This window comes from Mus pahari, chromosome 7 (genome assembly GCF_900095145.1).
Source record: "Mus pahari chromosome 7, PAHARI_EIJ_v1.1, whole genome shotgun sequence".
Lineage (NCBI taxonomy): Eukaryota > Metazoa > Chordata > Mammalia > Rodentia > Muridae > Mus > Mus pahari.
In genome coordinates this window covers 28,890,779-28,906,915 of record NC_034596.1, presented here as the reverse complement: position 1 = coordinate 28,906,915, position 16,137 = coordinate 28,890,779, and the positions used below count along the sequence as shown (strand labels likewise).

Here is a 16,137-nt window from a genome sequence, read left to right as displayed (position 1 = left end):
AATTTTATTTTTTAATTTATTTATTCACTTTACAACTCAATATCAGCCTTTACTTTTCCCCACATTCTACCTTCCCCTTCTCTTTTGAAAAGGGGAAGCTCCACTCTGGGTGTCACACTCCCCACTAACACTTCCTCCCTCAACCTTTGTTAGCATGTGCTGTCCTTTGAATTTTAGTCATTCTGATGGATGTAAGGTGAATCTTCAAGTGGTTTTGATTTACATTTCCCTGATGACTAAAGATTTTGAACACTTCTTTAGGTGCTTCTTGGCCATTAGAGATTTCTCTTTTGAGAATTCTCTGTTTAGCTCTGTACCCTATTTTTAAATTGGGTTATTTGGATTGTTGCTGTCTAACTTCTATAGTTCTTTATATATTTTGGATTTTGGCTTACTGTCAGATGTCAACAAAGATCTTTTCCCAATCAGTAGGCTGTCATTTTGTCCTAATGATGGTGTCCTTTGACTTACAGAAGCTTTTCAGTTTCATGAGGTTCCATTTATTAATTCTTGATCTTAGTGCCTGAGCCATTGGTGTTCTATTCTCCTATACTGATGAGTCCAAGGATATTCTTCCCTTTCTGTTCTATAAGATTTAATGTATCTGTTTTTACATTGAGTTCTTTGATCCATTTGGACTTAGGTTTTGTGTATTCATCTAAATGCAGACATCCAGTTAGACCAGCACCATTTGTTGAAGATGCTTTCTTTATTCTTTATCAAAAAAAATCAAGTATCCATAGGTGTGAAGGTTCATTTCTGGGTCTTCAATTCAATTTCATTGATCAACCTGTCTGTTTCTATACCAGTACCACACAGTTTTATTGCTATTGGTCTGTAGTACAGATTTAGGTTAGGAGTGATAATATCTTCAGTTCTTTTATTGTTCAGGATTGTTTTAGCTGTCTTGTTTGTCTTTTTTTTACTTGTTGTTGTTTTGCTTTTCCATATGAAGTTGAGAATTATTCTTTCAGGATCTATAAAGAATTTTGTTAGAATTTTGATGGGGACTGCATTGAATCTGTAGATTGCTTTGGTAAGATGGCCATTTTTACAATATTAATCCTACCAATCCATGAACATAGGAGATCTTTCTATCTTCTGACATCTTCCTCAATTTTTTTCTCCAAAGACTTGAAGTTCTTGTCATACAGGTCTTTCACTTGCTTGGTTAGAGTTACACCAAGATATTTTGTATTATTTGTGGCTATTGTCTCCCTAACTTCATTCTCAGCCTGCTTATTGTTTGTATAGAAGAGGGCTACTAATTTCTTTTGAGTTAATATCCACTCATTCACCTCTGGAGGCTGCCCCAGGTGGACCAACTGTGATGGCAGGCAGATCCAACTAGGATGGGCATATGGGCAGGGTTCCAAGCTGGTTAGTTTTGGGGGCCTCTGAAGGTTTCCACAGTGAAGCAGGACACTCTTGGGGTTCCTCAAGGCTCTTCTGGACCAAAGAGCAAGCCCAGAGCTAGACAATGGGGCTTAGGGGACTGCATGCTATTCACCTTTAAAGGCTGTCCCAACTATGGTTTCTTAAAAACCTGAATAGGTGTGGACCCTGCACTGGTTTGATTCCTGTATTCAGAAGACAAATGGAGCAGTTAGTCAGAACACAGAGAACTGCACTCAGACAAACTGGAAAAAAAGAATTAGGATCAATTTGTCTTCTTTTATGGGCTATTCAGGTGAAATGTGGGCAAAAGCCTTTAACTGTCAATGAGATCTTACAAAGGGTGACTTGTAATTTGGACTGTGGTTTAGTGTCAGGCTGAACATAGACCACAGTGTGTCATTCCTGAAGATGTTTACACATGTACCCAGGAAAACCATTTCTGTAATTTAGGTGGATAGATTGATGAGTGGGTAAGAATGGATAGATAAGTTCTGGATGAGTGGATGCATGCATGCATGCATGCATGGATAGATAGATAGACAGACAGACAGACAGACAGACATCAGTCAACTGATGAGAGATAAATGCTAAATGATAGTAAATTGAAATATAGACAATATATGATAAATGGCACGAATGACAGAAAGACAGATAATAGGTAGGTAGATAGAAATATACTAATCTTCTCCACAACCTTCATCATCATCAGTGCCTGCCATCCAGTCCATGTACATTCTTGTCATTAGGTATTTTTTCCCATTTGATATTTTTCATTTGTATTGCTGAATATATAATATTAATATTAGGCCTGAGCACTTGTACTTCTCTGATTCTCATATCTCCATTAAAGCACTAAATATTATTTAATTCAATAACAATAATGTTTAGCTTCATGGATATGTTTGTGACTCCACTGTCCACATGCCCTGGAGCATCTACCATGGTCACCACCTACATCTGGGTTGGAGGCAGCTCCATCTCTGTCACCTCGCTTTTCAAATGAAAGACTTTCCCTTAAGTGTGTATCACTCTCCTTTTGATTTGATTCTGTAAAGAAATTGCTCTTGACATTTAAAATGTGAGTGTTCAGCCCCACTGGGGAAAACAGCATCTTCTCTCTGAATGCCTGGAGCCATGTGACACTGTCTTGTCTCAATGTCTGGATGGACTTGTCTGAAGTACATTATAAGGAACCTGCTTGCCTGGTAAGGTAGATGTGAAGTCAGATTCATTTTTTTAATGTTAATTTTTTTCCTTTTTTGATTTACAGTGCCAAACAAGTTTTGTTCTGGTTTCAGGCTAGCCTATCCTGAGACCCAAATGAGGAGTGCTCTTGTTTCACCTCTGAATTAGGCCACAAATCAAAGGGAGAATATGTCAACATTTCTTCATTGTTAAGGCATCAATGAGAGATATGCTTTTAAACCTATCAGAGTAAATAGAACTTGACATGGATAATCAAATCGACTGCATAGCCCAATGAAAAATGTGAAAGCTGCAAAAAGAATTCGGAGATATTTCAAGGGCTCAGACGTGCATGTTATCTATTGCAGATTTCATTTCAATTCTGTGTAGGAATCTTCATCTCCAGCAGCTGAGTTAGGCAAAACTAAAGAAAGGTAAACAGAAACACTAAGAGCTACAATCAATTAATGTCAGAACCAGGCCATAGGCCACAGTATGGAGCTTGTGGTTATGGTTACTTGGCTGTCTGTAACGGAGCCTTACAGATCCCCGGACCAGTGTCCTGGAGTCTTCTCAAGCCTACCCAGGACCCACACAGATTTCCCAAGAACCTGATAATTAAACCTTCTGGTGCCTACCCACCGCCTGCACAGATCCCAAGTCATGGAGGTCTGGGTCATCTGCTTCTGCTCTTGAAGTCACTCGGTGCCACTAGATCCTTGCCTTATGCTTCTGGGGACTTCTGGGAGATAGAAAATACTATTTAATATTGAAGTTAAAACTGTGTCACACTTTAAGGTTTAGTATCCTTTAAACGACCAGAAGGGTGTAGATGGCCTTGTTAGCAGTTAAATACACCTCTCTAGAAAGCTGTGGCTATAGCTGTTGTGTGTAGCCCTTCCTAGTATGTGTGAGGGCCTGGGTTCTATCGCTAGCACTGAAGAAAGAATTTCACACAATAATAACCACTGAGGTCCCTCTTTCTACCCCGGGGGGAGGGGTCCCCAGAGTAAGGAGGACATCCATCATCTCTGCCAGCGCTTTCCTCACTAGCTCAGTCCTGCCCTACTTGGAAGTAAGTGAAATATGTCTCCCTTGATTTGGGTCATCATTGAAAATTCTCAGGCCATGAAACATTAACAGAGGCAGGATTTGGGAAATTAACTGGGTTTGGATATTGAACTCCCGGGGTGAGTTCCCTGACGTAGGTAGCTGTGAGCTACCTTCTCAACATGAGGCCACCTGCTCCTTCTCATCCTCATCTCTGACGGAAATGGCACAGTTTCCCATCTTCCTTAACAGGTTTTGAGTCAGAGTTATTGAACGCCTGACTAAGTAGAAATAGCCGCTGCAGCTGGCTGCTTACCCTAGGTCTATGTGGCTGGACAAAACGTGCTAGGAGTTCAGGGACTGTAGGGAACACCTGGGGCAGCCGATGACAGGCCTAATTGGTTTCCATTTGTAAGGCAGAGCTAGTGAAAGTCACTTCTCCACAGGAGAGGTTGCGTCAGCAGGTGTACTGCTTCCCTGATTCACCGGAACAATGAACATGCGTGAACATTTTATTACCGTGGCAGTGCCAGAACAAAGGCTAAGTAAGAATTGCAGAAGTACAAGGTGAAAACAGATGTCATCTAAGTCTTGCTTCGCTCTGCTGTGCTCACGCGTATGTGTGCACATGTTGTGCACATGTGTGCCTATGCAGATGCTGTGGTTTGCACTAGGCATGAGGGGCTGGGAAGTTAGCTCAGGGTTACAGCTTGGGTTTAACATGCATGAGACCCAACACACCAAAGAAAAAGAATCAAATAGAGGATGTTTTGTATATAGGTTTATTCTGAGAAAATGATATTTTAAAATCACAGCTGGAATGTTCAGCAGTTGTGGATCGGCTTTGGTGTTTTAAAACCTGGATTTAAACCCTGGGTTATCTCAGGGGTGGTACTCCAGCAGTTATTCTAGAAACAAGGCTGGTTAAAGAGGACTTATTATTTTAACAGATTTCCAGTCTGATATATTGTTTGTTGTTTTCTTTTTGACAAAATCCAACTTTAAGATTATCTTTTTTCTTCTTCTTCTTCTTCATATAAAATTTACCTTTACAAATATGTAGTTATGCCCCTGTTTGGGCCCAGGTTGCTCTGGTGTTGTTTGTTGTACTCAGTGAGGGATAAATGTCTGTCACACTCATGCTGAATGGGGCCATGAGCGCATTACATTTCTAGTGGAGGAGCATTAGAGAGGTAGACCTCAGCACTGTAGGGAATTGTACCTACCTCTACCTATACTGTAGTCCAAGATCATAGGGTCTTAGGTAGCCAAGGCTGGCCTGGAAATTTGCTGTATAGGCGAGAATAACCTTGAGCTCATAGTTCTCCTTCTAACTCCCAAATGTTGGGATTATAGGCGTATACCACCAGGCCGGACTCAAAGTTCTTTAAAGGGAAACTGCATAAATAAAGACCTGACTGCTAAGAAGTATTCTCTACCCACCAAAGATGTTGCTCAGAAACAAGTGAGAAATAAAGCCTGGGACAAGTGAAAGCTGCTTACCTTCATTCCCCACAGCCCTCCATGCATGGGTTGCCTGTGTGACTCACAATAAATACATCAGGCTTTGTTTATTACCTAATGACTTGATTCCACAGAGATGAGCTAGAATCTCTATTCAGCTAAAATTCACAAATTTATTCCAATACGATGAAATAGATTATTATTTAGGAGTATTAAAATTAAAATCAAACCCAACTCCCATGCTTGCCCTTTATAACAGACCACACCACTTACCTAAGGTTGGTTGGTTTGTGATTCAGGAGGGCAAACATCTTTTAAGCTTGAGGACAGTTGTGTAAGAGTTTGAAATCTGTGGCTCTCAGCAGCTGCTTGGAGGAGGAGGGAAGAAGGAAAGAAAAACGTCAATGTTGAGTTAAGTTGATGTGAAGGTCAGCCATAAGGTAAGGAGGGATGATGCTTTTGAGGAAGGTTAAGGAAGCCCCAAGTACCAGAAAAACCACATGTACGTTGTACCCAGTATCAGAAGAAAGAGAGAGGAAATGTTGGACCTTCCTGAGTCCGGATTTAGAAAGATGAGCAGACACAACAGGACCCAGGGACAACTTGTAAGGAACTGGGCTCTGCAGATTATTTCTAATGACCTTTCATTCATCTGAGACTGCGTCCCTTCCTACTTCTCTGCGGTGGCCCCAGCCACATCCCTAACATCCTCAGCTGTAATCGAGAGCTGAGCAGGTTCCTTATTTGTTTCATTTATTTCCTTTATTCTGGGATGTTATTAATGATGGTGGGTACCTATACTGTAAGGCAGACAGCTATTCTACATTTCTTTCTAGCTAGAATTAAATGTGCAGCAGGAATCATTCGAAGTTCAGTGAAATTGTGGATAACACTTTAACTAAATTGCCGTGTGACTATTTTTGTATTGCATATATATGAGCCTCGATCGTTCTGGAAATAAAGCTTGCGGTTTTCTTTGAATTCAAGGAATGGTGGTTCTAGTAAATCTGGTTATTGCCACAAATAGCACAAAAGAGCAAACAATAAAGAAACAATGTGCGAAGGCCACCTGTGCCCGCATTTCCTTCATGAAGGAGAGGCAAGCATGGGCCAATTCCCTCTGTCAGTGCTTCAAAAATTTCTCTCCACTGCTTTAACTCCCAGTGGAGGGAGAAGAACTACCTTCAAAGGCAAGAAGACAGAGGCACCAGAGACACAAATAAGTCAGCAGGCACTCACCATTGACTTCTGCTCTCCTGACTTCCACTTAAAGGAGGGCTTGCCCATTTTCTTTAAGGGTGTTCATTGGCTCCCAAAATCTTTTGAAATTTTATTCAAGTGCTTTGCTATTTACCTAGGTGGCTGCTGACATTTTAATTTCATTACTGTGGAATTTATAGCATGGTGTCTGTGTACATATCAAAATTGTGCAGTCATTTCTTAGGTTTCATCCTCTTGTCACCCGGCTGGCATGGAGCATCTAGACCCAACACTGCCTGCAGAACACAACACCATCCACTCTGGAGAATATGGGACATAGCAGCTTCCCCTACATGGAGGTCCTTGTGGCTTGTGAGCTGATTCCAAACAGGGAATGTGTTGACTCAGATATGCAAGTCTCATGGCCTGGGATACGTTTTAATAAAGCAGACTCCTCTCCAGTCAAATGTCACTCTATGCAAGAGGCCTTAGGAAAAGATGCTTCAGTGCGTAGACCACCCCACCTAGCATCCATTGTCATCTAATCGATCTCTATTCCTACAAGAGCACACTGAATCCAGAAACAGTAGGGTTTGGCATAGCAGGAAGAAACATTTGGAGCTTTGTTTAGTATGGGAATACAGGTACTAACATGTCACAGCAGGATGGAACTAATCTAAACATTACTCAAGTAAATGGAATGAGGATGCAGTGTACCATGAGGAGCACAGGCATGGCAAGGCAGGAGGGGACAGATGTAAGCATGGCACAGCATAGGGTGCAGAGGAGAAGGGGTAGCATTATGGAGGGACAGTTATGAGCATGGCCCAGCATAGGAATATAAGTATCGGCATGGCTGAACATGGGCTTCTGCCCTTGCTTTTCCCTGAGGGAAATCTCTCTGTGTGTCAGCTGATGTCTTCTGGCCATCCTGGGAACAAAACAGACCTTCAAAGTATGTTTCTGACAGAAGACAAGACATACACCCCTGAAAACTCATACATAGCTCGTAAATACTTTTTGCAGTTATATGTGTGATGTCTTTTGATGGAATTTGAGTCCTAAATTTGGGAGACTGATGCTTTTGTTCACCCAATCTCTTAGCTCCCTCCTGTGTGCCAGAGAATCAATGATTCTAACTGAGCCCCCCAACCCACTCTGGTGCAGCTGAAGATAGATGCTATGCAAAGCCATGAACAGATGGAGGCTGAGATGGTTGCGGGCTGGGGATGCCAACAGAGGCAGCAAGGACAGGGAAGGGAAAGAGTTGAGTATCTGTAGTTAGTCAAAAGGAGACCTGGTCACAGGGGATGATCTGTGGGAGCTCGGTTGACTTGATCAGAACAAGACATGGTCTGTGAGGGTCTGTTGTAAGTCTGAGTAAGATAAGAATCAGATTACTCAACATCCTTGCTTTAAGATTCGGATATATGGAGGAAAGACTTTATTTCCCATCTGATTTAATATTGTCAATGAGTAGAAATAATATTGACAGTTGTCAATATCTTTTACATATGGTGTGTTTGGTTGATTAGTTGGTTGTTTTGTTGGTTGTGTTGGTTGATTGGTTTGTTTGTTTGGTTGGTTTTTTTTTTTTTTTTTTTTTTTTTTTTTTTTTTTTTTTGAGAAAAGGTCTCACAGTGTAGCCCTGGCTATCCTGAACTCACAGTGTAAACAGTGAGGCTAGACTCAGAGAACTCTGCCTGCCTCTGTCTCATAACAACTGTACATACAGTTTGAAGAGGATGCCAGCATAGAAGAAAATGGGTCATTCGTTTTAGTATTTAATGAAAGATCTTTACAAAATCAGACAAACTCACAATCAGACTTCTCTCTCACCGTATACAAAAGAAGATGCTTTTTGTATGGTGCAAGTCCATCCGGTCTCATTGAGTCATCTCTAATCTAGTGACAGAGAAGATGCTGAGTGGAGATGTGTGTGAGATTTCATTCAGCTTTACAGTGCAGTATTTCCTCTTCGATGACAACAATCTGTGCAAATTCATGTTGAGGGGAGGGAAATGCTGAATGACTCCTGAAATTCCTTGTTTATTGTCTGTGATGAAAAGTGTGAACCACACTTTCCACATACTTCAATCAAATGCATCCTTAGAGGGAGTGGTACTTATGCTTCACATCACATGTGTCTTAACATGCTTAAAATTGGTCAGCCATTTAGCTCATAGGTGTCTTACATTTTCCCACACCCACATACAACCACACATACACATATACACACAAACTCATGTGGATATACAATGCATACTGCATAGACTGACATATATAGGTGTGCACATATATGTACATACATGTGAATGTACATTCCATACCTACCGCAAGCATACACACTTTCATTACTGTTTTCTCCCAATTGCACTAACACTAGTCTGTAAACACATCAGAGCACACATTTGGACACATATGCACCAACATCTGTAGGCGCTGAAGCACATAGATGTCAGTTCTTAGAAGCACAATGTTGATTAAAGACTGCTGTAAAGAAAGGTTGCCAAGATCCCCTTAACAATGTTGCTGCTTTTGCAACCCTGCAGCTGACCAGACAGAGATGTTGTTCATAGGAGATGCTGTACTACAGGTCAGTATCTTAAACTTTAATCTTTAATTCTATTCCATCTTTAAATTTTAAACTTATTCCAATCAATCATTATCCTTAAAATTCTTCATTTGTCATCTGTTCAGGTTAATGGCATTAATGTAGAAAATGCAACCCATGAAGAAGTGGTAAGTCTTATATTTGGAGGGGGGCTATTTTTGGTATGTTATTTTCTTCTAAATGTATTTTTCTATTAACCCATATTTATGTGAGTGTTTTCATGGACACAGACACACTAGGGACCTACAGGTCTCCACAAGCACTGAAGGAAATGCATCTGATTTTGCCCATTTTAAATTCAAGGGCAAAGAAATTCATGGAGCATTTGGCTTCCTACTTTGCCTTAGAGGGTCACCTCAGGACAAAAATCAAAGTCTCCCAGGGTTTACTTGAGATTTGTCTAGTACCATGCAGACACCCACTCTACGGTGTTCAGTTGCTGACACACTGGCTCACTCCAGCATCTTAGTGTATAAAATATATAATTTGGAAGGGTCAAGTGATAGGCACATTTGGTGGTTGCTTAAGATTATGTGGGTCAAAGGTATTCATAAGCAATTCACCCAAAAAAAATGGATTTGAGTCAGGTTGGGCTTCAAAGGGCAAAGAAGGATGAGAGAGACACCTCATCTTGAAAGCTAAAGCTAGTGTTGAGAGAGAGAGAGAGAGAGAGAGAGAGAGAGAGAGAGAAAGAGAGAGAGAGAGAGAGAGAGACCGACCGACCGAGACCCCTATAGTTCAGTCATTCAAAGAACCTGGGGCCATGGAGCCTGAGTAATAAGGGTCCTAGTTGCCCATGAAAGGAGGGGCAAATATGAAGATTTCATTAATGCTGTGTCTTGAGAAAAAAGATGGAGAAGGAGGGGAGTGGGGTACTGGAACAACATGCACAGTGGCTGAGCTGCCATGAGATGGGAAGCCAGAGCAAGGAGAAGAAGCAGAGAATCCAAACCAAGAGGTAGACTTGAGACTAGTAGAGACCTGAAAGTGTTCCTTTGAGGTCTCATTCTGTGTAGCAGTGAAAGTCAAATAGGCTCTTAATTAGTTAGTGTTCCCTACTGGGCATGATCCCATTCATCCTTCTGCTCACCAGTGCTTGTTCCATAAGTCAACTCTATTCCTAGGGAAGGCAAAGTCCGCTCTCCCAGAGCCGAATTCACATGAAGCCAGATGGAGTGTTTGCGGTGGGTGATTTGTCCCCAGCGGAAGACCTGCTCAGTATAAGCAGCTCATTGATTTATTAATATCCTCACATAGGGCATATTTATTGCTGTTTTCTGCATGCCAGGCTAGAGGGAGTTTCACAAATGGGCAGACATGTTTCTTCGTCTCTAGAGATGTGCAGTTGGGGCTTATGATCAACTGGGGGAAGCCTGCTCATTATTAGCTTTCCAGACTTAGTGATAAATACTGCTTTTTATCTTCTACGAAGTATGTTTTCTTAATGATAAGAAAACATAATTGATAGAAAGGCAATCCACTCTTTTAAACTTTTTAATGCTAGTGGTATGTAAATAAAATTAGAAACATTTATCCATGTAGATTTTATAAATGTTGTTATGCCAAGATTAATTTGACACTAATATACTTTCATCAAATTTTATGTATACATTATTTTGTGATGTAAAATAAATTATCAGAGCACTGTTAATGATATATGTAGACTCAGTTTGTCAGGATCATAGACTTCCTAGAGATGTCCCATTTGTAAAATACCTCATTCATTGCACAGTTTTCCTCTCTCAACCTTACAATAAATTCTGGTTTCAGTGCTTAAAGAAAAATTATCAGTTATGCTCAATGGAAAGAATCTTTCTAACATAAATATATTCTCAAGGTGACATGTCTGCAAGGTGAATCTTAGACTACTGGTTTGAAAAAAATGTATGAATTGAAGTTGATGATAATGTTTAAATATATAAACAGATGATTTAGCAGGTAGTTTCTCTTTATGGCACAGCTATATGCTTCTGTCATAGTGCTGCATAGTGTTATAGTAGCTAGCTATTGGAGACAGCAACTAGTCCATACACTTATTATATAGATTCTGAGATCTATGGCCACTCAGAGAAAGAAAATTAACGCTTGTCATCATTCAATTTGGGGTCCATTTGAATGAATCACATTATATTGTCATGGTTACATAGTTTATTTATCAACTAAAAGTAAATTTTAAAGATTTATAACAAAGTGAGTAGCTGTTTGCCTGAAAAAGTAAGCAGAAGAAAATAAATAAATAATAAAAGCTAAAGCAGAAGTTATTGAGACGAAGCACAAGAAATGAGAGAGTTAAAAAAGAAATGCTTGTGCGTGGGAGCCGTCAATCATGCAGCCATGTTTCTCTACCATTCCTCCAGATGTAATCAAGATAAGTGGCTACTTTAAATATCTTACAACTGCGCAGCAGAATTGCATCTAGGCACAGATGCTCCAAGACAGTTGCTAACACCGACAAGATTTCATTCCAGTCACAAATGTAATGGATAATACACAGTTCACAGCTTGGCTTCAGAAGTCTGCTCAAGTCATGGCTACTTTAAATACCCTGCCAGGGCTACTTGATTTGTCCATAACAGTTTCATAAGACCCTGATCCAACACACACACACACACACACACACACACACACACACACACACACACACCACTCCAGTGACTTTGCTGTAGCTGTTCCCAGTCTGGAGGGAAGAACCCCTCCACAGCTCCTGGTTGGGAATGGGCAGGCGTACTTGGTTGTGTAGACAGCCATCCTCTCACTTCTCATAACAGCAGTGCAACAGACCTCCCCACTGTGCACTGCCCCCCCATTTCCACATCCAACCCCCTCTGGAGTCTTTATGATAGATAAGCCAAGCTGAGCTGGTCACATGAAGAACAGACGACAGTCCAGTAGCCGCTAGTCGGTGGATGAAGAGTCTCAGAGTAGTTAGGGACAGGTTTCAGAGGGCTGAGGTTTAGAATTCGGAGAGTTGAGTCCATAAACACTACAAACATGCTAAGAAGAAAAACTGGGAAAGTGATCCTACAGAAGGCTAACAGCTATTGAAAGCCAAGGCCACAGACAGCTGCAGGACCCAACACTGAAAGAACTGTAGAAAACACTGAGGCATACTTCATCTGGCTGCCAAGGAGATGTAACCCTGAGGATGGAGGACCCCAACACCCTGAGCTGAGACTTGGATGGGCTTCTCTTTGTCTATCTGTGATTTCAATCTGAACAAAAAGAAAAAAAAAATCTCCAGTTGAAAGTTCACACTGCCCTGTCACTCCAAGCATTGAATCAATGATTCAGTTGATGCTACTAGAGACACCATGAGAGAAGATGTGTGTATGTATGTTTACCTGTGTGCAAGCATGTGATATATGTGTATGTGTGTGTATATGCATGTGATATCTGTAGCAGAGGACCTGTGTTTGAAACTCCTGGGAGAAGCCAGCCAACAAAGTTGGATCCAGAAACCAACCATTTCAGCCTGTTATGAACTGCTGGCCTGTGTGATGGTCGTGTCAAAGTATGCAAAGAAGAATAACCCTCTCTTGAAAATTGCCTCCTCTTTGTTCAAGGGACACAGGAAAGGACCTGCTTCTTTTGAGTTGTAAAGGAAACATGAAGTTGTTAGAAATATAAATCCAAATATAAAAGGTACAAATGGGTCTGGTTTATGCCTGGTAGCGATGACTACTCCAAAGGATATCTTCTTTGAAAATTAAAATTCAGTTGTCTAAGTACACAGGTAGATGGCGATTGTGTGATCCGAAGAAAATGAACGGGTGGAAACTGCTTCGAAGTTTATAATTATTCACAGAAGACATTTGATTTTCCCATGGCTAAAACCTGCTCACATCTTACTTTATAATCTGTTTAAGTGCAGTAACTAAAGCAAACAGTAAAACTGCACCTGATTGAAAGCCACAAACCCTGCTAGATGCTAAAATTGTATCTATTTTCCAATGCAAATAGCTAATGATTCAGCATCACAGGAAACACGTTGGACCACCTCAATGCCTGCAGCAGCTAACATGAAGTTGGTAGCTACTAAAACAAGGACCTAGCATGTGCCTTGTAAGAAGGTGCCTGTGTTTAAAATAAGTCAGGGTGAAAAAAAAGGTGAACATATGCTAGAAACTAGTTATGAAAATTGTGGTCCTGTTATGAAACCTTTCGAGATAATTTTTAAAAATACTCCTTACTGTGTTTAAACAAAAGCAAGGAATTTTTACAGTTGCAGGGATTCTTGCTATTTCTTCACCTCAGCAACGGCACATCAAATAAATCATTTTCCCTATCTGGTTGGTGAGACTATGAGTGTATTGAGGTTATTGAGAACATGAGTGGCTCAAAGGGAGATGCATATACATTGTATAGGGCCCACCTCGGCTTGGGTGATGACTCATAACACATATACACCCAACCTTCAGGCTGCTCCTCTAAAGGGATTTTCTCTTCCCTTGGATGTTTTCAAGAGAGGACTTGTGAGCATTGTCCAGGCCTTTTATGTTTCCTGGAGCTTCTTTTGTTGCCTAGGAGAGAGGATTTCCCTTAAAGGAAATATCTACAACACAGTAGGATGTATGGAGGTGTACCTGAAAGTCAGGAGGCATCAGTGAGTCCAGAACTGAGAACACAAAAAGCAACAACAGCTAACCACACAGCATGGAACAGACAGGAGTAGGGAAAGGGTAGGCAGGACTTCGTGGCAATTGGTCATATGGAGCCAGGTGTGGTGGCACACACCATTGATCCAAGTACACAGGAGGCAGACTCAGGTGATCTCTGAGTTCAAGGCCAGCCTGGTCTACAAAACAAGTTCCCTGTCTTGAAAAGCTAATAATAATAATAATGATAATAATGATAATAATAATAATAATAATATAATTAAATTAGAAATTTAGATTATGAAACATTAACATTAATAGAGAAACCCTGTCTTGAAAAACTAATAATCATCATCATCATTTAGAATTAAATTAGAAAATTAGATTATGAAACATTAACTTGTATAGGTGTATTAAAAACTATTATTAAGAATGTAAAGTGAAGGGAATCAGTAAAACAAACATCATATAAAATAAACAGATAGATTATGACATTCTGTCAAGCTAACACTTCATAAAAATTAAATTGCTAGAGCATTAAATGAAAACTAGATTACTTTCCCCTGTATTAAAAAAAAATTAGACTTTCCTATTTGCTCAGAAGCTCAATGCTATCTCCTTTCTCCCTGCCAGAATACTGTACTCACATGTGTGCGTATGTGCGTACACACACACACACACACACACACACACACACACACACACACGCTGATACTCACTGCTCCTGCACGATCACATAAAACAATTTAAGGACAGGGTGAGTATCAGGGTAGCAGACCCTTGGCTGAGAGCACTGGGTTCCAGTGTGCATGCCAGCCAACTTCCTCACTTTGTTCTCCATGACCACAGCAGTGCAAATGGAGTATGACTCCACTGTGGCCACTTCTTAGTTGCTGCTGGGCTGGGCTGCAGGGAGACAGCCACATGATTAAAGTTTGTGTTTGAGGAAAGGGCTCTGCAGAGATATATAGCCTCGAGATGGGAAGTGGAGACATGCAGTATATATCTGGTTTTGGAAGCTGTAGCTTGGCAGTGAATGTTTGCAAAGAGACGTTCACTAGGGTGAGGAACTGAAAGGCTTTTCCTTCAGGGGGCAGGCATTCAGAAATCAGCAAGTACAGCAGGGTTAGCCAGGCAGACAGACACGGAGACGGGCACTGGGACACACAGAAAGGACTGATGGGGCAGGAGCATGGAGCAGCCAGGTTAAAGATGACAGGAAGATCAACTTACATGAACTATAAAGGTTAGGAATTCTGCTTTGCTAGACTGGATATAGTGAGGAGGTCTGAGAGAGGCAGACATAAGGAAGGGTTGAAGAGCAAGACAGATTTTAACTTTGCTATAGACAGAAAAGTAGAAATGCCACAGATGTGCACATACCATAGTTTCTCGGGCACAAGGTGCCGTGACATAGCGCTGGTCCACGTGGAAGAGCTCAGCACAGAATGAATGTGGTGGATAGTGGAGAAAGTGTGGTGCAACTTTCAGAAGGCTGGGTAGTTGACTTAGTCTGAAATGAGGCAATGGTAGATCCTCCTCTGAGAGGGGTAGGCTGACTTAGAGTGAAGCCAGACTGTAAGGTGGCAAGTCTGCTGGTGGGAATGCAGGGCACACCATTCACGTAAGCATTGAATCAAGATCTCTACTTCATCAGATGAGTAAAAAGGAGAGGTGTGGGGTGGGGGAGAGGTGAGAGATGTCATCTTGGGAAATGGGGGCAGGGCCAGATTCTGAAGTGTCAGTATTTATGAGAGCCCAACAGGCACAACTTCAGACCAGGATAAATCCAAGGCATTTTTCTCTGGCTGGGTTACACAGCCCGGGGCACTCACTCTAGGGTCTCAATTGGTGAGGCAGAGATGGAAGTCACTTAAATCAATTTGAATTCAATTTGGTGTAAATCAGCTTGGAAAGTGGATCCCTGAGAGACTGTGCAGTCCTTTCACAGTGAGCGCGCCCTCCCCGCACCCCGATGTTCCGGGTGAAGATGAGGTGCAGGTCCATGAGCAGGCCTTTCCATTCAGCTGAAGTCCAGGATGCTCGCACTTCAGTAAGGAAGCTAAGTCTTGGTTTCTATGCTCAACGAACACCAGCAACTGGGAAGGGGGAACTGCCAAATGAAGTCTAACTGACTGAGCTCTGCTATCAAGAATGCGATGTGTGTACAAGGAACCGAGCTAGGGTGTTCTCCACGGAGGCTCCATGCAGCTTTGTCTCTTGGAGTGATGGAATCTCCCTGGCCTTGTAGAGTCTTCTCTTGTTCTCCAAAGGCAGACAACAGTATCATGGACGCCCTTCTGCCTCTTCCACAGGCGTTGCAATGCTAGGGAAAAGAAGTGGAAGATGCTCAACGTTCAGTTCTTTTAGTTGGTCAGGCTTTCTATGTGTCGTTTAACACGGGAGAATTGAAGGTTTAAATAAAACCTCATGATTGTAAATACAAGCTGGTGTCCTGGTGTTACAGTTAAACTTGAATATTCAAAATTAAACTTTTATTTAGTTACATTTATATAGTTACACTTATTACTTAGAACAAAGCAATTGAAATATATATATATATATATATATATATATATGTGTGTGTGTGTGTGTGTGTGTGTGTGTATTGTATTAGTATATATTAGTGTA

General features: G+C 41.2%; 1 protein-coding gene across 6 annotated transcripts in view; it reads left to right on the top strand.

The window, feature by feature from the left end:
- Positions 1 to 16,137, top strand: part of Sntg2 (syntrophin gamma 2) — a 201,540-nt gene that overhangs the window by 80,537 nt on the left and 104,866 nt on the right. For all 6 annotated transcript variants that reach the window (XM_021202074.1, XM_029540556.1, XM_029540554.1 and 3 more), the window contains 2 exons: positions 8,850 to 8,893; positions 8,998 to 9,039. In XM_021202074.1, the coding sequence (XP_021057733.1) occupies positions 8,850 to 8,893; positions 8,998 to 9,039 (86 nt within the window). The remainder of the gene's footprint in view (positions 1 to 8,849; positions 8,894 to 8,997; positions 9,040 to 16,137) is intronic.